General features: G+C 47.6%; 1 protein-coding gene across 1 annotated transcript; it reads right to left on the reverse strand.

Annotated features, from left to right (window-relative positions):
• Positions 1 to 1,795: 1,795 nt before the first annotated feature.
• Positions 1,796 to 16,975, reverse strand: Nrsn1 (neurensin 1). The gene is made up of 4 exons (XM_045132923.1): positions 16,841 to 16,975; positions 14,968 to 15,033; positions 9,118 to 9,314; positions 1,796 to 3,549 (listed from the first exon to the last, which is right to left on the reverse strand). Exons 3-4 carry the CDS (start codon positions 9,304 to 9,306, stop codon positions 3,151 to 3,153), a joined length of 588 nt encoding a protein of 195 aa, XP_044988858.1. The 5' UTR covers positions 9,307 to 9,314; positions 14,968 to 15,033; positions 16,841 to 16,975; the 3' UTR covers positions 1,796 to 3,150.
• Between the last annotated feature and the right edge of the window lie 3,763 nt (positions 16,976 to 20,738).

The following is a 20,738-nucleotide window of genomic DNA, read 5'->3' on the forward strand; positions in this document are numbered from 1 at the left end:
GGGGTAGGGGCTCACCCTGGAGGAAGGATTCCTCCCTCAGTTAATCCTTCCTGAAAGCCACCTCAGATATCCACTTATGAGGAACATCTGTGGATTCCTAAACAGATCAAGTTGACACAAACTTAACCATCACATATGTATATGCACATGTATGTACATATCTATGTATGCTCACGTGTACACATTCCACGTGGCACACGTGGAGGCCAAAGGACAATCTCCAGTGTCAGCCGTTGCCTTCCCCCTTGTTTGGGGCAGGGTCTCTTGTACCTCACTCTGTTCACCAAGCTAGCTGGCCTACGAGCTTCTGGCATGTTCTCCTGTCTGTACCGCCCTCTTGCTGTAGGCGTGCTGGGATTATAGACCCATGCTATGGTGACCAGCTTTTTAAATTTATTTATTTATTTGCAAGAAGACAGGGATAGAGAGAGACAGGCAGACAGAGGAATGGGAAGGCCAGGGCCTCTTGCCACTGCAAACAAACTCCAGATGCATGGGTCACTTTGGGCATCTGTCTTTATATTGGTACTGGGGAATCAAAACGAGGTCGTCAGGCTTTGCTAGCAAATGCCTTAACCACTGAACCATTTCTCCAACCCTATAGAGTGTCCAGCTTTATGTGAGTGTTGGGGATCCAAACTCAGATCCTTACAGTTGTGTGGCAAGAGCTTTATCCACTGAGCCATCTTCCCAGCCCACAAAGCTGCTCTTTAAAAACTATTTTATTTTTATTTATTTATTTATTTGACAGAGAAAGAGAGAGCGAGAGAGAGAGAGAGAGAATGGGCATACCAGGGCCTCCAGCCACTGCAAACGAACTCCAGATGCATACGCCCCCTTGTGCATGTGGTTAACATGGGTCCTGGGGAGTTGAACCTGGGTCATTTGGCTTTGCAGGCAAGCACCTTACCCACTAAGCCATCCCTCCAGCCCAAAGCTGTTTTTTAACTACTGTTACTCATGCACACATACCCAAAAGAAGATGAAAACTTGAGGGTCCCTACCAGACTTGCAGTAAGACTGCAATGATTGTGTCAGATGACCACATAATAGTCTCACTGATTTCATGGCTCATTAAGCTATGCACTCAGCGCCCAAGAGGCCGAGAGTCTAATTTAATGGAACAAACAAGTGAATCAACAAATCATTGTCATAAAGAGACATTAAGTCTGGACCGGGGTGTCAGTGAGTGTGAGCATGTGTGTATGAGAAAGACAGAAAGAGACAAGAGAAAGACACCAGGGACAATGAGAGAGGAGACAGCGTTTCTAGAAAGGGCAGAGCACATTGGCGGTCTGCTTGGATTTGAATTGTGCCTCTGCCACTGCATTTGATAGTTTCTCATCACTGAGACCAAACACCCAACAAGAAGCACCTTAAAGGAGGAAGGATTTCTTTCTTCCTTTCTTTTTTTTTTTGAGGTCGCAGGATAGCAGCAAGCAGACAGAACTTGCAGTGACACTGCCTGGCGCAGACGTGGGCGGGGGGCGGGTAAGGCTTTAGAAGATGAAATTAGAGTGGCTCTCCCGCCGGAAGGCAGCGAGCCCAAGGAGGCTGGGACCATCTCTCCCCAATCTGGCTACGGATCCCTGTGAGGGTGCCAAGTTCCTGCGAGTGTGCAGAACCAAGCTGCCCACGAGACCACCAACTGCTCCCTTTATTCTTCCAGTTAGCCGAGGAGACCTCAGAACGTATTCCGCCTCAGAAGAGAAAACGACATGTTGGGGAGAAAGCCACAAGGAAGGAATGACAATGCAAGTCCAGTTTGGCTCGTTCACGTGTTTTATTTATCCAGTGAAGGAAGAAATTTTTTTCTTTCTTTCTTTCTTTTTTTTTTTTTCTAAAAAAAAAAAGAGAGACAAAATCCTAAGGTGGCACAAATTCTGAGAATGCCACGGTCACACCGTTCAGGTTCCTCAGTCAAACTTAAATCTGCAGATTAAATAAAAGCACAAGGGACGAGAGGCATCTTGTTGGAACGAAACTCAAGGTTTCGTCTTAGTTCCCATCAGCCCGGGTTACCGTCTACCCCAAAGCCTCCTCGCTTGAGGGTGGCTCACTCTGGTCTGTAAAAAAGGGACAGCATCGCATTAAGTGCTCGGGTTAGGGTATCTAAGAGTAGACTGTGTGAAGCCTGCAGAACCAACAACTTTTTAAGAGTCCAATTCTGAAAAAAAAAAAAAAAAATCTCAAGACAAGGCCATCCAAAACACCTTTGGGGGAGAGACTCAATGATGCAAGACTGAGAAAAACAATCTCCACTCACCAGAGCAAGGGGGTCCTCCCTACCTCGTTCTGCAGATGGGTAAACTGAGGCTCGGGTAACAAACTGTTTCAGTAAAGTTACACGGCAGGGATGGTAGTAGGAACTCAGACGTCTTGGCTTCTGCCTTAGTATTTTCACATACTTCATAAGCATATGGCCCTGATATTACTGTTTTTTTCTGGAGGAGGGGGTGGTCCTAGGTGAGTCTCGCTGTAACACAGACTGATCTGGAACTCAGTCTCAGGCTGACCTCAAACTCACATTGATCCTCCTACCTCATCTCCCGAGTGCTGGGATAAAAAGCGTGCATCACTCACGCCGGGGCCTAAACTAAAATCTTGAGAAAACAGAGAGGTGCATGTGGACGCTGAGACATTTGCGTCCAGTCTCAGGCATCTGGTGTTAAGACGCCGGCTGAAAGACCAATGGTGGGCTGAAAATCGGGGACCTGGGTGTTTCTATGGGTGCACAATTGTACCTTACACACAGAGACGGGCATGGGAGGCAGCACCACGGGCGGGATTAGGAGAACTAGTATTAGTGAAATGGGCCCACGAGGACCACCGGGAGGTTGGTCTAAACTGCTCAGTGCTTCCACGTAACACAGACAATGAACACGAAGTCACGAGATCTGAAAAGGGGGAGCTCCAGAGAGGCCCACCAACCCCGTCTACAGCGTCTGATGCCAGCGCACGGGTCGGCGAGAGGCACCCACGAGTCACCTGAACCAAGCACACCTGAGCTCCCGTGTCACTGCCCTTGGCCAAACACGGCTCTGGGCATGCCTAAGTTGCCAAACCCTTGTTTGTTGCCTCAGAAACTGGCTTCGTCTTTTGTCAGGGTGTGTGTGAGTCGGAGAGGGGCCAGCGGAGGTGGGGAAGGTTTCAGGTGGCCGACAGAGGTTGGACATTGTGAACCCTGGATAGAGTGACTGGAATCTTGGTTTCCCCCGGGCCCGGAGCTCTCGTGACCGGCTGCGTGTGGGACTTGAGGTCTGCGAGTCTCTCCTTGAACTTCAGCTGAAGGAACCTCTCCTCTCTGGAGTAGCTCTTTGCGAACACGGACATCAGCAGGCACCCTGCCATCGACGTGCCCCCGATGCAGAACAGCACGGCCCCCGCCAGCTTGCACAAGTCGAGGGCTCCGTTGAAGCGCACTGCTTGCTTGTCGACCACCACAAAGTCAGCTTCTCCAAAGGCTTCGATTTTGGGGGGCACGAGAAAGCCCACCGCCAGCACAGTCAACCCCAGGACCACGAAGACGGTGCCTGAGATGAGTCCGACCTAGAGGCAAGGACAGAAGCCGGGGACAGTGAGGAAGTGCGCCCTCCCATGAGCTCCCCAGTCTGGTTCTTGAAAGGACACGGGCGTGGTGGCGCACGCCTTTAATCCCAGAACTCGGGAGGCAGAGGTAGGAGGATCGCTGTGACTTCGAGGCCACCCTGAGACTACATAGTGAAAAACCAAAAAATAAAAATAATAATAGTGAAAAAAGTACAGGGTTTTTCCATTCACATCAATTCTGCATTTAAAAAAAAAGATTTAATTTTCCTTTTTTGGGTTTTTTTTTTTTTTTTTTGAGGTAGGGTTTTGCTCTAGCCCAGGCTGACCTAGAATTCACTATGGAGTCTCAGGGTGGCCTCGAACTCACAGCAATCCTCCTGCCTCTGCCTCCCGAGTGCTGAGGTGAAAGGCGTGCACCACCACACCTGTAACACAGGTGTGTGGCTCAGAATGTAAAATGTCCCCACAGGTCCCCAGCTGGTGGCTTTCTTTCTTCTCTGGCCATTGTAGGGGAACACCCTCCATTTTCCATCACAAATGAGCACATGGGGAGACAAACCACACCACACTAAGCACACACATGTGCATGAGCACACACACACACGTGCACGAGTGCACACACGCACACATACCTCTCACACGCATGCAAAAAAATGAATAAAACACCAAATGATAGCATCTGCTCTATGCAGTTATGAAGATTATGTTACATTTCACACAACTATGTATGAAAACATTTAGCCTTGTCTTTTGCTAAGTAATAAACTGCAACAAGTAGCTATTATTTATTATTATTTGGAAACCCTTTGTAAAATTGTTATGCTATTTTGGTTGAGTGTGTTTAAAAAGTTGCTCAGTATTAGAAATAAAGAACAGCTAGGGGGCCGGAAAGATGGCTCAGTGGTTAAAGCACTTGCTTGCAAAGTTCCCCAGCCTCGGTTCGATTCCCCAGGACCCACGTAAATCCAGATGGACAAAGTGACCCATGTGTCCAGAGTCTGTATGCAGTGGCAGGAGGCTGTGTTGCATCCAGACTTTCTCTCTCTCTCTCTTTGCAAATTCATAAATAAAAATGATTAAAGCCGGGTGTGGTGGCACATGCCTTTAGTCCCAGCCCTTGGGAGGCAGAGGAGGGAGGATCGCCGTGAATTCCACCCTGAGCTACATAGTGAATTCCAGGTCAACCTGAAGTAGAGTGACATACTACATTGAACACCCCACCCTCCAAAAATATATATATATATATAAGAAAGAGGACTGGAGGGACGGCTTAGAGGCTAAGGCGTTTGCCTGCAAAGCCAAAGGACCCAGGTTCAATTCCCCAGGACCCACATAAGCCAGATGCATGAGATGGTACATGCATCTGGAGTTCATTTGCAGTGGCTAGAGGCCCTGGCTCACCCATTCTATCTCTCTCCCTCTTTCTCTGCTAAATAAATAAATAAAGTATTTTTTAAAAAAGAAATCACCTTTACTAAAAAGAAAGAAAGACAGAAAGAACATTTTAAAAGAAAGAACAGGACAGGGGTTCCGTTCTTGCCCTCCCCCCATTTCCTCCCATCACTCACTGCATTGTTAGAATAGCAAGACTAGAAAGACACCCAAGTATATGAATCCATTTAATATATTTTTAAATTTAAAAAATATCTTATTTATTCACAAGCAGAGAAAGAGAGATATAGAGAGGAGACAGACAGAAGGAGAATCGGTGTGCCAGCGTCTCTAGCCACTGCAAATGAACTCCAGATGCATGCGCCCCCTTATGCATCTGGCTTACATGGGTACTGAAGAATTGAACCTGGGTCCTTTGGCTTCTCAGGCAAGTGCCTTAACCACTAAGCCATCTCTCCAGCTGTATTTAATATATTTTTTAAAAAAATATTTATTTGGGGAGGGAGAAAGAGAGAGAGAGAATTTGGACATGCCAGGGCCCCCTGCCACTGCAAATGAATTCCAGAAACATGTACCACTCTGTGCATCTGGTTTCACATGGGTACTGGGTAACGGAACCTGGGCCATCAGGCTTTGTAAGCAAGCACCGTAACGGCTGAACCATCTCTCCAGCTCCTTAAACCCACTTAATCTTGAATACATCAAGTGTGCGCGTTTACTGAATTTCAGAGGTAATACAGTAGTTGGGAAAGTTTGGCAAACAGAAGGAAAACATCCATCCACAAGCCCGTGGCCCTGACCAGTGCACTATTACTGTTGAGCAGGGTCAGTGCAGATGTATTTTCAGTTAGTATTCACGAGCATCCTGTGAGAAACAGACATTGCTATTCTCTTCTGTCAGAACCGAGGCCTGTGGGCCAAAGAAGCACACTTCCCGCTCTCAGAGTCAGAGGGGCGTCTGGGTTCCCTTCATAGCTGTGTCTCTTCCTGTTTATGCCCACAAGCCTTCATCAATGACTACTTTGCATATTTCCTTGCTACTATATTAACAAATGTCCTTTTTATTTATTTATTTATTATAAAATATTTCTTTGCAGTCAGAGACAAAGAAAGAGAGAGAATGGGTACACCAGGACCTCTAGCCACTGCAAAAAACAAAAACAAAAACAAAAACAAACCTTCAGACACATGTAGCACTCTGTGCATCTGGCTTTACGTGGGTACTGGGGAATCGATCCCGGACTATCAGGCTTTGTAAGCTAGCACCTTTAATTGCTGAGGCATCTCTCAAGTCCCCTTGCTATTATTTTTATTTTTTTTAAATGTCTTTTGTTCATTATTTACTTACTTATTTGAGAGTGACAGACACAGAGAGAAAGACAGATAAAGGGAGAGAGAGAGAATGGGCGCGCCAGGGCTTCCAGCCACTGCAAACGAACTCCAGACGTGTGCGCCCCCTTGTGCATCTGGCTAACGTGGGACCTGGGGAACCGAGCCTCGAACCGGGGTCCTTAGGCTTCACAGGCAAGCGCTTAACCACTAAACCATCTCTCCAGCCCCCCTTGCTATTATTTTTTTTATCTTAATAGCAACAAGGTTGTAGCCACCATATATGGACAAATTTCCTCATATAAAATACTACAAAGAAACTGAAAAACAAAAATGCCAAATGACACTTTTTAAAATCAGAGAAACTATTCCACAGATTTAAATATTGCAGGAAAAAAATTGGGTTGTAAACTATACCATTTTGGATTGCTGTCTACGTTTTTTCCTCCCCTTAAAATAGTTTTAAGTAAATTCACTTCCAGAGACTAACCATTATTTATAACTCCTCAGAAATGACTCACAGGAAAATTCAGAATGCACAAACCAAATTAACTTAAATATCCATGGTGACATGCTTCCTATGTCACCGAATTACATCCGTCCTCAAAAAACTGGCACCAGAGCACAGAGACCAGGCAGCCAGAATGCGCCGGTCTTAGTTTCTTGGCTTCTGAGGAGCAAAGGAAGCCACCATGTTTTTTGCTTCTGTCCTGTTCCGCCGCAGCCCGTCTCCTGCTCAGCACAGTTCCCTGTGTACACGTCCCCCGTGCTCGCAAGCCCGGCAGAGCAAGGGGCCGGGGGATGGACTCTGAGAGCAGCCTGGGCAGCGCGAGATGAAATCCACTTTCGCACCGAGACTCCAGAGCTCAAAGGCAAACCCATGGCTTACAGATGGCGTTCCTCCTGCTCGCTTTCAGTACCCGAGAGTGGTCGGCTGGGGCGGGGGGGGGGGGGTGTACTTCTGTCTGTCCTGTTTCCATTAGAGTCTCAGGGGAGGGGACAGAGTCATAGACCACTGGCCTCAAGGATTCCGAGGCTACCATCAAAGCCTGTCTCATGAGGACCTCCAAGAGATGTGCCCTCAGAGGGACTCCGAATTGTTGGAACACAGATGTGGTCACTTTAAGAGGCCCTGCTGCCTAGACTGAGAAAAAGGAAAATGCTTGGGGCTGGTGCACACACCTGTGGTAGGAGGACAGCTGTGAGTTCGAGGCCAACCTGAGACTAATTCCAGGTCAGCCTGGGCTAGAGTAAGACCCAACCTCAAGAAACCAAAATAATAATAATAATAATAATAATAATAATAATAATAATAATAATAACAACAACAACATGGGCTGGAAAGATGGCTTAGCAGTTGGGGCACTTGCGACCCAGTTCAATTCCCCAAGACCCACATAAGCCAGATGCACAAGGGGGTGCACACATCTGGAGTTCATTCGCAGTGGCTGGAGGCTCTGGTGCACCCATTATCTCTCTCTCTCTACATGCCTATTTCGGTATCTCTCTTTCAAATAAATAAATAAATAAGAATTAAAAAATAAAAAAATAAAGAACCCAACCAACCAACAAGCAAAACAACCCCTTGGAATTACAACTTCATTCTCCTATCTAGTTTCTTCCTAACTTCCCCGTCCCAAGTCCCTTGGTGAGCAGGGCAGAGCGGCTCCTCCCCCTTAGAGACCTTCTCTACCTCCCACTCTGCCCCATGCTTCCTCTGTGACTTCTCTCACACAGCCCGCGTCCAGAAATCCCCCTTTCCCCGACCAGAAACTCCTAGAAAGGGACACTTTATTCGCTCCGCTGGCTTCCGACCCCACCACGCTGCCGTAGCTCCGCTAATGAAACTCCGAGCGTAAAAGCGCATTTCATCTCAACGCCTCTCACTGAACCAGCCTGCCTTCCCCCTGTAAATTGTCTCTCAACCCTGTTAAGACTGTAGGAGAGAGTTTGTGGTGATAGGCATGGAGTAGTGGAAGAATCAAAGGGATGCTGTTTCTGCAAGGATTGTGTGTAGCCGGGAAGGTGCTGGAATACTAGAAGGAATTAAAGTTCGGGGAGTGGTTCCATTTGACACCATGCAGATTGTCTCTGGACACGGTTCTGAGCGGACACAGTCCTAGGTCTAAGGGCAGACAATAAAATCCATGGCAACTCAGGCTTCACTGCAGGTCTAAGAGCCCAGCAGCTCTGTTGAAAGCCATGTTGGGGGGACTGAAATGCTGCTAGGGAGCACCCTAACCCCTAGCCTCCACTCCCGCCCAGCAGACCGTCTTCCGGCACTGGGGGATGGTGAGAAAGACACACCTCGCCGGGTGACGACAAATCCCAGAGCAGCGAGGCCAGTGGTCTGACTTCTGAGGTCTGCCTTGGCTGGACAGAGCTGGGCTGTAAACTTTGGGCCCTCTGCACACAGGCTGGTTCACTAGGCTCCCAGAACTCCTGCTGACAAAGGGCTACCATCCAGAAAGTGATGCTATTTGACTAACGTCCCTTCCTTGTTTCCCAGTGAGCGGGTGAAGTCTGAGGATGTCGTCTGTGCCAAGCCCGTGGGCACAGCCAGCAGCAGCCATAGCCCAGCTGTTCGGGAGGAGGAGACAGTCGCGGCTGACCCAGCCGGGCAGGGGAACCAGCCAGTGGGGGAGAAGGCAGGGCACAGGCACAAGAGAGGGAACCATCTGCAGTGGCGGGTGTTTGAACTCACGCCGTCTAAGGTCACGGGCCACTAGGTGAATTGTCTCTTTGCTACAAAGCACTCCCAGCAGATTGCAAGTTTAAGTCAAGGTTCTGTTGTGTCAACAGCTCTGGGGTCTTTTGTGAGTTACAGGCAGCGTGCTCTTGCCTTACCTTCCAGAACACGGAGCTCCACCTGTTTGGTGATTTCTGGATCTGGAAATCGTCCCCGTGCTCCCAGATGGAGGCGGTACAGTCCTCGTAAAACTGGTGCAGGTAGGACCGCACTCCGTAGCGCTGGTGCCCGCCCTCACCGGCAGCCTGGCTCTGTTTGGACCCACAGGTGTGGCCGCAAGAAGCCATCTTCCCAGCTAGAAAGACAACATGCGTAAGGACCCTACCCCAGGTTCTAGCCTCAGGACCAGAGGATGTGTTAAAGGCAAAAACCAGGCTGAGTCATGTCAGCAGCTTATTTAAACCATTCTCTTTTCCTAATAGAAAAGGCATTTGAAAAAGAAAAAGAAAGAAAGAAAGAAAAGCCATAAAGCCGGGCTTGGTGGCGCACACCTTTAATCCCAGCACTCGGGAGGCAGACGTAGGAGGATCACTGTGAGTTTGAGGCCATCCTGAGACTACATAGTGAATTCCAGGTCAGTGTGGGCTAGAGTGAGGCCCTCCCAACCTTGAAAGAAAAAAACCGAATTCTCAGTGACTAGAGTGAGTTTTCCATAAATGAAATGAAACATGACAGTTTAGGTTACTTAAATTATGCAGAACTATAAGTAGGGGCCACAGGAAAAATGGCAACAAGAAGTTGAGATGTTCCTCACCGTGACAACAAACTATTGGTCCCAGAAGTCAGTAGGGTTTTTTGTTTGTTTGTTTGGTTGGTTTTTCAAGGTAGGGTTTCATTGTAGCTCAGGCTGACCTGGAATTGACTATGTAGTCTCAAGGTGGCCTTGAACTCACGGTGATCCTCCTAGTTCTGCCTCCCGAGTGCTGGGATTAAAGGCACGTGCTCCCACGCCTGGCTAGAAATCAGTAGTTTTGACACTTTGGCACTTAGATCCTATGCATCTTCCTCTAACATGCTAAGTGAGTGTTAGGATGCATGAAGAGTTACTAGCCTTTCCTGAAACTCAACACATCCACAGCCAGGAAGCAGAGAACGGCAGGATGTGGACCTGGTCTATAAACCCTCAACACATCCACAGCCAGGAAGCAGAGAACGGCAGGATGTGGACCTGGTCTATAAACCCTCAAGGCCCACCGCTGTAACCTACTTCCTCCAGCAGGGCCCACCTCCTAAAGGCTCAACAGCATCGCCAGACAGCGCCACGGGAGACCACGTGTTCAAACAGCTGAGCCTTTTTACATTGGAACCACAATGGGCACAAACAAATTTGGTTAGAAAATACAGGGGAATTTGGGAAAACTGGGTCTGGATGTGAGAAGTTGGTGCAGAGGCACTCCAATCCAATTGTCTTACCACCCACCTGGCTGGTCAACATGAAACGCACCATGTGTGGGCTTTCCTGGTCAAGGAGCAGCTGCCGCTAAAGGTATCACCCAGGGGAGGAATTTGGGATTGGCAAAGGCTTGCACCTTTTAGACTTTTTTTTTTTTAATTTTATTTATTTATTTGAGAGCGACAGACACAGAGAGAAAGACAGGTAGAGGGAGAGAGAGAGAATGGGCGAGCCAGGGCTTCCAGCCTCTGCAAATGAACTCCAGACGCATGCGCCCCCTTGTGCATCTGGCTAACGTGGGACCTGGGGAACTGAGCCTCGAACCGGGGTCCTTAGGCTTCATAGGCAAGCGCTTAACCGCTAAGCCATCTCTCCAGCCCACCTTTTAAACTTTTAAGCATCCAAGAGGATGTTTATCTCATAATGGGGCAAGATTTTAGAATGTACTTTGAGCACAGTGGCAAAGCCTGATGAATCATGAAAAAAAGAAAAGAAAAAGAAAGTTTCCTAGCTTTTAATATGATCTCATCTGCTCTCTCTATGGAGTGCTGACGCGGGGAAGATGAGGTATGGGAGCCCACTTGCCAGTGACCAGAACAGCAGTGTCAGAGGCGGCCTGTCTCTCATCAGAACGTTAGTCAAAGGGAGAAGGGGCTGGAATTGTGAACACCGCTTTGTCACTGAGGAAACTGAGGCATGGGAAGATCATCCTGCTAAAGGTCACGCTGTGAGTCAGGCAGCTGCAAGATGATAACACGCTACAGTGAGCATGCGCTGAGTCACACGCGTGCACAGTCACTGCCGACTCACATGTGCAGGTTCCCACAGAGCACCAGAGTCCTTGACAGAAAGGAAGGTCCAGCCAGGTACAACAGGAGCATTGCTCACAGCAACAGGAGAGCTGATCTTGGAGCCGGACTGTGATGCCTACAGGCCTCCTTCCCTGCCTAGCTGGTTTCTACTGTTTTTCCGTGACTCAGTAGTTCAACTTTGCTTAAAACAGCAAGGGTTAAAAGGAAACAGGATCACAACACAGGTACTTTTTTTATTTTCAAGGTAGGGTTTCACTCTAGCCCAGGCTGACCTGGAACTCACTCTGTAGCCCCAGGCTGGCCTCAAACTCACAAGGATCCTCCTACCTCCGCCTCCCAAGTGCTGGGATTAAAGGCATGCATCACCATGCCCGGCTGAAACAAGTACTTTTGAGCCTGACCTTGTACTCTGGAATACAAGTTTTTTGTTGTTGTTGCTGTTCCTATGGGAACGAAGTGAACCTATTGCATCTTGTGGCCTTTAGCCACAACTGTGTTTTGGTTAAACTGAAGTTGAATTTAGGTAAATAGGACCCTGTCATTAGCAAAATGGATACGTACCAGAAGATTCCTAATAAACCCCCCTTTATCCTTCAAGAGCACAAAGTATGAACAAGGTGCAGCCTGCTGACCACACAGGGCAGAGAATAGACTGGAACATTAAATTCTGATGCTTAATTTCCAGAAGGTTATGAGATCTCTGATGGGCTCATTAACCTCTCTGGGCTGAGATTTAGTCATCCTTACAGTAGATGATTGGATTACATTGGCTTCTAATTCCTTTCCAATGTGGTTTTCTAGGATTTTTTTTTTTTCCTTTACCATTTGGCTACAGATCTGCAGAATGAGTCGATGACTTTCTGTTCAGGAAAAAACTGAGGGGCTAGAGAGATGGCTTAGCAGTTAAGGCACTTGGCCTGAGAAACCCAAGAACTCGTGTTTGAATTTCCAGGCCCCACGTAAGCCAGACACACAGTGACACACGCACACAATGCCACACATGTGCACAAGTAGGTGAACGTGTCTGGAGTTCATCTGCAGCAGCTGAAGGCCCTGGTGTGCCAATTTTCTCTCTCTCTCTCAAATAAATAAAGGCAAAAGGAAAAGAAAAAATGAGTTTATTAATTCCTTGCCACCTTCTACCCTCATTGACTATGTACCTAATTTTGGAATGTATGAGGCTGCAATTTGAAGGGAATGTAAACTCTTGCTTAGGCTAGCTACCATGCTATTAGGTAGATACATTGAAATAGCTACATGTTATTAAGTAGATTGTTAACAGAAAGCCTTAACAACCCAGGAGGAACATGAATAAATAAATGTGGATAAAAACACTTTATACACACACACACACACACACACACATATATATATACATACATATACATATTTATATATGTATTTGTGCATGTGTGTGTGTGTGTGTGTTACAAACACGTGCCCATCCAGTTTTTACATGGGTCTCTGGGGAATTGAACTGGGGCTGGCAGACTTTGCCAGCAAGTATCTTTAATGCTGAGCCTTCTCCCCAGGTCCCCTAGAGTTATATTTAAATGAACCTCTGTTGGTGTGTGCTTTCTAAATTCTCTAGTGGAGCTCCTGGCATCCTCTTGGCCATCCTGGAATCCTGACAGGACATTCATAACAACCCATCCGTTGGGGCTGTTGGATCACTTAGGAAGAGGAGTTGTTTCCATCCTTGCAGAAGGATGTACGTGTGGGTGTATGTATGTATATATAGATATCCCTGTGGTGATGGCAGACAAGGAGCCGGCCACGGCTTTCTTCTAATTGTTCAGAAACTGCCTCAACTGTACATATGGTTACACGTGAAATGGATGGTCCACTGTTAGCAACACAGTCTGGCATCTGGAGCGTTCTAGAGAACTCACCTGAGTTCTCTTGCCATGTTTCCTGTAATCAGCAACTTTGAACATCAACTCCACCCTCCTGCCCAGGTTCATTTATCTTTGCTGCTCGTGTTTCTACTCGATGCCCTGTGTATGGTTTTCCTCGTATAGGGCCTGGGAGACCATACAGCAGACAGACTAGGACTTTTCCTGTCCTGTTTGCTGCTGATGTGCTTTGAAACATCCTGGCACAGAGTCTCGCATGGGTTGATATGAGTGATGGCCTGGCTCATCTTTTTTTTCCCCCCTCCACCCTCATTTCTTTTTTTTAATTTTTTTTGTCATTATTTATTTATTTATTTATTTGAGAGTGACAGACACAGAGAGAAAGACAGATAGAGGGAGAAAGAGAGAATGGGCGCGCCAGGGCTTCCAGCCTCTGCAAATGAACTCCAGACGCGTGCGCCCCCTTGTGCATCTGGCTAACGTGCGACCTGGGGAATCGAGCCTCGAACCGGTGTCCTTAGGCTTCACAGGCAAGTGCTTAACCGCTAAGCCATTTCTCCAGCCCCACCCTCATTTCTTTCAGTGTTCATAAAACATGAACTGTGTGTGTGTCAGGCCCCGGTGTGGTCACGGCTTCAAAGATGAGTGGGGTGCTGTGTGCTTCAGTGGGCTCCTAGATGAGATGGAAAGCCCCTGGTGGGAGTGACTGCAAGATGGACATCAGGCAAGGCAAGGATATGGATGCTGAGGTTCTCCCAAGTAATTCCTGACTAAGCAAACAGACCCACACATATGCTATTACGGCCATGTGTACCAACAAATTGTCTTATCAATTGGTTGGGAATTTTAATTTCAGTCTAATACATGCAGTTACTGTTCTTTTTACTTAAAAAAATGCTCCAAGCCATGAAAACACAGATAAGCTCTCATGCCTCATGAAACTCTGAGAACAGCAGCCATGGTATTATCTGTCTTCACTGTCTCCTTGAAAGAACAGAGGCAGCAAATTGAGGCATGGAGAGAATGAATGTTTTTCCCATGGCTCTTTGTGTGAGTCAGTTGTGGGGCTAGGCACAGACCCGGCTCTATTTATTCACTTTGAAATATCATTCAATTTTCATACTCTCTCTGCATAATCCCGAGATAATGAGAGTGTCATTCCCATCAGAGCCGCTTTCCACAGGGCCAGGGCTGCAAGAAGCAAGATGCAAGATGCAGGCATACAGGCCGTGGAAAGCACTTATCCAAAACTAACCCAAAAGATCAATTCCTTAAAAAAAAGAACAGCCAGGCTTGGTGGTGCATGCCTTTAATTCCAGTACTCAGGAGGCAGAGGTAGGAGGATCGCTATGAGTTCAAGACCACCCTGAGATTACACAGTGAATTCCAGGTCAGCTAAAGTGAGACCTTACCTCAGAAAAAAACAAAACAGAGTCCATCAGCTTCAGCGTGTGTGCAGGAAGGCGTGAAAACCTGCTAAGAGTTTTGTCATTTTACAACCAGGCATGCTAGTTATACCAGCAGGAATGGAAGATCTGAAACCCGTTTCTACCCACGGATCCTTTCAGAGATACCCTGTTGCTCCAGAGCAGTCAGCAAGGAGGTCAGAGCTCAGTGGATTGGTAGTTAGTTTCATAATTTATAAAAGAAGCTTGGTGCTCTGTAATTATCTCCCTCGGCATCAACTGCTTGAGTCCTTCAGGATTGTTATCTATCATCTAGCTATCTCCTTACTTATCACCTGTATCTATTTATCTGCAAGGAGTACAAGATCCAAAACCCAACTAACACATGAAAAAGTACTCATTTTCTCCTTTTAAATCTTCTTTTCATACACGCAGACCACAGGGGGGCTCACGCACCCGCAGGATAAAGGTGGGCTCTTACCTCTGATGGCCTCCTTGTTTCTGCTTGCTTATCCTTTGACCTTTCTCAGCAGCACATTCTCCAACCCTATTTAAGGACAAAACAACTCTGCAGATAGGGTCCAGGACAAAAAGAAAATTCCACAAGCCATCCCTATGACTTACAGAAGTCATTTCCATGTTGAGAAGACATCGACCAATCGCTTGTTATTTAAAAGATTTTTCTTTAAAAGAAAGAAAAAAAGACATACGCTAAAAGTCCAACATGTCTTTATTATTTACTAAACTTGCTACTGGGCTCCCAAGAAAATCTGTAGAGTGAATGAATGACATAAGTCAAAACTGCTTTCTAAACCATGGCACGCTGTACAGATGCCGTGGGATCAATGACATTGATCTATCCGTACCCCTCACATTGTAAGTGATAAACCATAGCACGCTGTACAGATGCCGTGGTATCAATGGCATTGATCCATGCATACCCCTCACGTTCTAAGTGATAAAATAGTTTGCTTCCTAGACACCCCCACAGCTGCCCTACACAAAGCTGGCATTAGACAGGCCTCAAGTCTCTGTGCCACCTGATCTTTAACATGCATTTTTAGTAAAGCTCTTTGGACAATTCACTCCTTAGCTTTAGTTTTACTTCTGTATCCATCTTCTTCTGTCACAATCACATTACTTTCCAGCTGCATAAGACAAGCAGGTGCCTGCGCAAAATTCAATTAAGAGGCTGTTGCCAGCTACAGGGCTACTGGTTTCCTACGTTACTCTACGCTAGTGAAATGAAATAAGTGAGGCCATATTTTCCAAGAGGCCAGAGCCTTCATTCATCAAGGCAGGAGAAACTAGACGGCAGGCATGCCTAGAAAAGGCCAGACCAACTGTTGTTAGCATTTTGAGTCATTCTACAAGGAAAAATAACTGTACTCTCTTCAAGACCTTTTTTCCTTCCTTCTTTCTTTCTTTATTTTTTATTTTTTTGTTTTTGGCTCCAAAGTTGGAATGGTGTATGTAAGACATGAGGGAAAAAAGCTAAATTTTATTAGAATCTGGAACTTGGTAAGCAAAAGAAAACAAGTTAATTATAAGTCACTATATTCATTACACTCTTCTGCTTATTCCCTTGTCTCTGTCTTTCCCAGTTAAATGTCCCTTCCTTTGAATCTGTCGCTTTGCTTGTTTTGTCTGCAGAAATTGCTGGTAGATCTGCCCTCTACCCAAGGCGCTGGCCTGTCTGGAGCCCGGGAGCTCTCCGAGGTTCTGAAAAACATTTCTGCCACCCAGCCAGAAACCAATTAAGCAAATGGTAGCGGTTCCAAGTCCAGCTGCCCTCTGAGGTCGCCAGCCTGGGTCTGACCTTCAGCCCGGCGTCCCTTTCTAATAACAGAAAGAACCAGGTCCAGAGATACCATCAAACCCTTGAAAAACATCTTCAGACACGGCCAAGGACAGGGGACATTGGCTCTGGGGGAGGGGGAGGGGCTTCCTATTCAGCCTGGCAAACAAATCCAAAAAGCCCTTGCCTACTCCAAATGCATTTATTTTATCCTTACCTAACAAACAACTTTTTTTTTTTTTTGCTTTGTCTTACAGGAAGGAAAAATTTTAAGCTAAAAAGAGGCACAACCCCCCTCTCCCAAGCCCAATTTCTTACGTAACAGAAAGCACCCCCCCCCCCCACACACACACACATCAAAGCATGGAATTGGCTGCCCCTAATTTCTACGTTTTCGTATGTTTTTTTAATACACACGGTTCTGGCGGATATGTCTGTGCATATAATAAAGATGAACATGGGAGAGAGAGGGAGAGGGTGATAACGCGCGCGGAGGGAGGAAGGAGGAGAGACTCGGAGCCCAGACAGCCTCCTCCCTGGGCGCTCCAGGCTTTACCTGCCTTCGATCGCCTGACCCGTGGAGCAAGTGCAGCCGTCTAGCCGCAGATCTCTCGCTGGGGTCCCATCGCCGCCGCCGCCGCCGCCGCCGCCGCTCCTCCTGCAACGAGCTCAGCCTGCGCGTGATGGACAGCCAGCGTCCCGCGTGCCCGCGCAGCCGCCGCCGCCTCCCGGAGGGGTGCGGGGTGCCAGCGGGCGGGGCCAGCGGGCGGGGCCACGGCCTGCGGGGCAGCCCCTCGCTGCCCGCCCCCTGGCTCTGGTGCCCCCACCCCTTCCCCGGCCACGCGGAGGCTTTGCGCATCGCTGCGTGCTCTTGTTAGGGAGGCCCTCCCTCCACCCTGGTACCGAGCATTGAACCCAGGACCCCCTGCGTCCCAGGCAAGCACCCCTCCACGTCCTGGCCTTGTGTTAACTTACTTACTTATTTACGACGGAGAACTGCTGCACCAGGGTCGCCCGCCCTCGCAAACGAACTCCAGATGCACGCACCCCTTTGTGTGTCTGGCTTTCAGTAGGTACTGGGGGATGGAGCCCAGGCCCTTAGGGTTTGCAAGTGGACGCCTTTAACCACCGAGCCATTTTCCCCAGCCCTTTTTTGTTTGTTTGTTTGTTTGTTTGTTTTGTTTTTAAATTTTTCTTTATTTATTTGTGAGTTGAGAAGAATGAGCCCGCCAGGGCCTCGAACCCGGGCCATCTGGCTTTGCAAGCAAGTGCCTTTAACCACTGAGCTATCTCCCCAGCCCTGCTTTTTCCTTTCTTTTTAAAAAATATTTATTTGAGAGAGAGAGAGAAAGAGGCAGATAGAAAGAGAGAATGGGCACACCAGGGCCTCTAACCACTACAAATGAACTCCAGACACATGTGCCCCCTTGTGCATCTGGCTTACGTGGGTCCTGGGGAATCCAACCCTGGTTCTTAGGCTTCGTAAGCAAATGCCTTAACCACTGAGCCATTTCCCTAAACCTTTTTTTTTCCTGATTTTTTTTTTTTTTTTTTTTGAGGTAGAGCCTCACTGTAGCCCAGGCTGACCTGGAATTCACTATATAGTCTCAGGATGGCTTTGAACTCATTGGTGATCCACCTACTGTCTCTGCCTCCCAAGTGTCCTGCCTACTTTTTTATTTTTAATCAAACTCTCATTAGAATGCTCAGGCTGGTCCCGAACTCACCCGAGTTCAGGCAGGCAGTGAACTTTCTCTAATTAGCCTCTGAGCTGGGATGATAAGTTTGCACCATCAAGCACAGCTTTCTCCCTCCCTCCCCCACACTCTCTGTCTCTCTGGAGCTGAATGGGGAGGCAGAAGGATCCGCTGGCTGTTTCTGCCACCAGCACCTCCTTTGAGCGGTACAGAGGCGTTTTCCCTGTTGTCTGTCTTTGGTGAGTCTGGAGGTGTGTACGTAGCTACTCTGGGCTGGCAGAACACTGTCCAACTGTGAGAATCTTCCTCTGCTGGAGCCTGGAAGTTTCCCACTCCCACCCAGACATCGGGAAGTTCTAAGTAGGTAAGGGGAGAACAGATGAGGAAAAATGGCTGCCATGATGATATTCAAGTGGTGGAAACATGTTTCATGGTAAGTCACCCTAGCTACACTCTCTCCTCAGCGCTGCCCGGGCTTCCCTGCACAAATTACTTCTTTCTTTAAAAAAAAACAACTATTTATTGGGCTGGAGAGATGGCTTAGCAGTTAAGGCGCTTGTCTGCCAAGCCTAAGGACCCAGGTTTGATCTCTCTCCAGATCCCACATAAGCCAGATGCACAAAAGTGAGGCAAGCACAAGGTTGCACGTGCCCACTAGGTGGCACAAGCATCTGGAGTTCAGTTGCAGTGGCTGAGGCCCTGGCGTGCCAATTCTCTCTCTCTTAAAAATGTATTTGTGCGAAAGAGGTGGCTGAAAGAATGTAAGAGCCAAAGGAAGGGTAGGATTCCTTACAACATGCTCCCTCCAGACATAAAATGGCCTGGATATCTATGACCTGACACTACCTACACAAGACCATCATAAGAGGAGGAAAAGATCATGACATCAAAAGTAAGAGAGACTGATTGAGATGGAGAGGGGGTATGATGTAGAGTAGAGTTTCAAAGGGGTAAGTGGGGGGAGGGAGGGTATCACCATGGGGTATTTTTTTATAATCATGGAAGTTGTTAATAAAAAAAGATTTTAATGTATTTATTTTCAGAGAGGAAGGGGCAGTGGTGTGCTGCTGGAGATGGACTCAAGGCATACGCACCACTTTGTGTATCCGGCTTTACATGAGGATGGAGGAACCGAACCCTGGGCCATTGGGCTTTGCAAGCAAGCACCTTTAACCACTGCACAGTCATATAAGTTGCTTCTTGTCATATATATATACACACACAGATACATGTGCTACTTTGCACTTCTGGTTTTACATGGGTTCTGGGGAATTGAACCCAGGTTGTCAGGCTTTGCAAGCAAATGTCTTTAACCGCTGAGCCATCTCCCCAGCCCCTGCTGCTTTTCATCTGACTTTCCTCACACTTCCTGTGTGGACCTGACCCAGGAGCACTCATTCTTAGATGAGTGGGCATCTGTGTATGCTTCCACATCCTTACAACATCGGCAGAGACCAGCGTACAGGCAAGCCTCCTTGTCTACCTGGTTGTTTCCTAGCAACATCCCAGACTCTCTTGGAAAAGCATGTATTCATTCAGACAGGTAGGTTAATCATTACTTAGAATTTCACCTGAATGTACATAGTCAAGTTGCTTCGCCACTCTGTACACCATTATCCTCTTAAAAAATGTTTATAGCCAGGCATGGTGGTGGCGCACACCTTTAATCCCAGTGCCCGGGAGGCCGAGGTAGGAGGATCACCATGAGTTCAAGACCAGCCTGAGACTACATAGTGAATTCTACATCAACCTGGAATAGAACAGGACCCTACCTGGAAAACAAAAAAAGTGTTTATAGACAGACCTACCTCATGGCGGTTTGAATATCAACTATCCCCCACAGCCTTTTGTGTTTGTGATGAAACCTCATCCTTGCTCCTCAGCTGGTGGAGCCTTTGGGAGGTGGAGCCTTGCTGGAGGAGGGGTGTCAGCGGGGACAGGCCTTGAAGTTTATTAGCCCTGCCTTACTGGGTGTTGTTGAGAGCTAGTGGAGTCTTGCTGCTTCCTCCCAGCTGAGATGACAAGATGTGACACTCAGTTGGCCCTTCTTTCATGGTTTTCCTGCCATGGCGAAACTTTCCCTTGAAGCTGTAAACCGAAACGATACCTTTCTTTCCATAAGCTGCTTCTGGTTGAGTATCTTGTCCAGCAACAAGAGGGTCACTGCTACAATGAGGTGGTTGTAAGAATTAAACGAGCCGGGGGTGGTGGCACACGCCTTTAATCCCCGCCCTCAGGAGGCAGAGGTAGGAGGATCACTGTGAGTCCAAGGCCACCCCGAGACTCCATAGTGAGTTCCAGGTCAGCCTGGGCCAGGGTGAAACCCTACCCCGAAAACTCAAAAAAAAAAAAAAAAAAAAAAAGAATTAAATGAAAGCATATCCACAAAGCACTTATTATTATTACTATTTTGGTTTCTTTTTGTTTGTTTGTTTTTGGAGGCAGGGTCTCACTCTGGCTCAGGCTGACCTGGAATTCACTATGTAGTCTCAGGGTGGCCTCAAACTCACGGCGATCCTCCAACCTCTGCCTCCCGAGTGCTGGGATTAAAAGTGTGCGTCACCATGCCCGGCTTTATATTTCTTTATTATATACAGTATATGGGGGGGGGGGAGAATGGTGTGCCAGGGCCTCTAGCCATTGTAAATGAACTCCAGATGCATGTGTCATCTTGTGCAGCTGGCATATGTGGGTCTTGGGGAATTGAACCTGGGTCCTTTGGCTTTGCAGGCAAGTGAAGTGCCTTAACTGCTAAGC

The sequence above is a fragment of the Jaculus jaculus genome, chromosome 13, assembly GCF_020740685.1.
Source record: "Jaculus jaculus isolate mJacJac1 chromosome 13, mJacJac1.mat.Y.cur, whole genome shotgun sequence".
Classification (NCBI taxonomy): Eukaryota; Metazoa; Chordata; class Mammalia; order Rodentia; family Dipodidae; genus Jaculus; species Jaculus jaculus.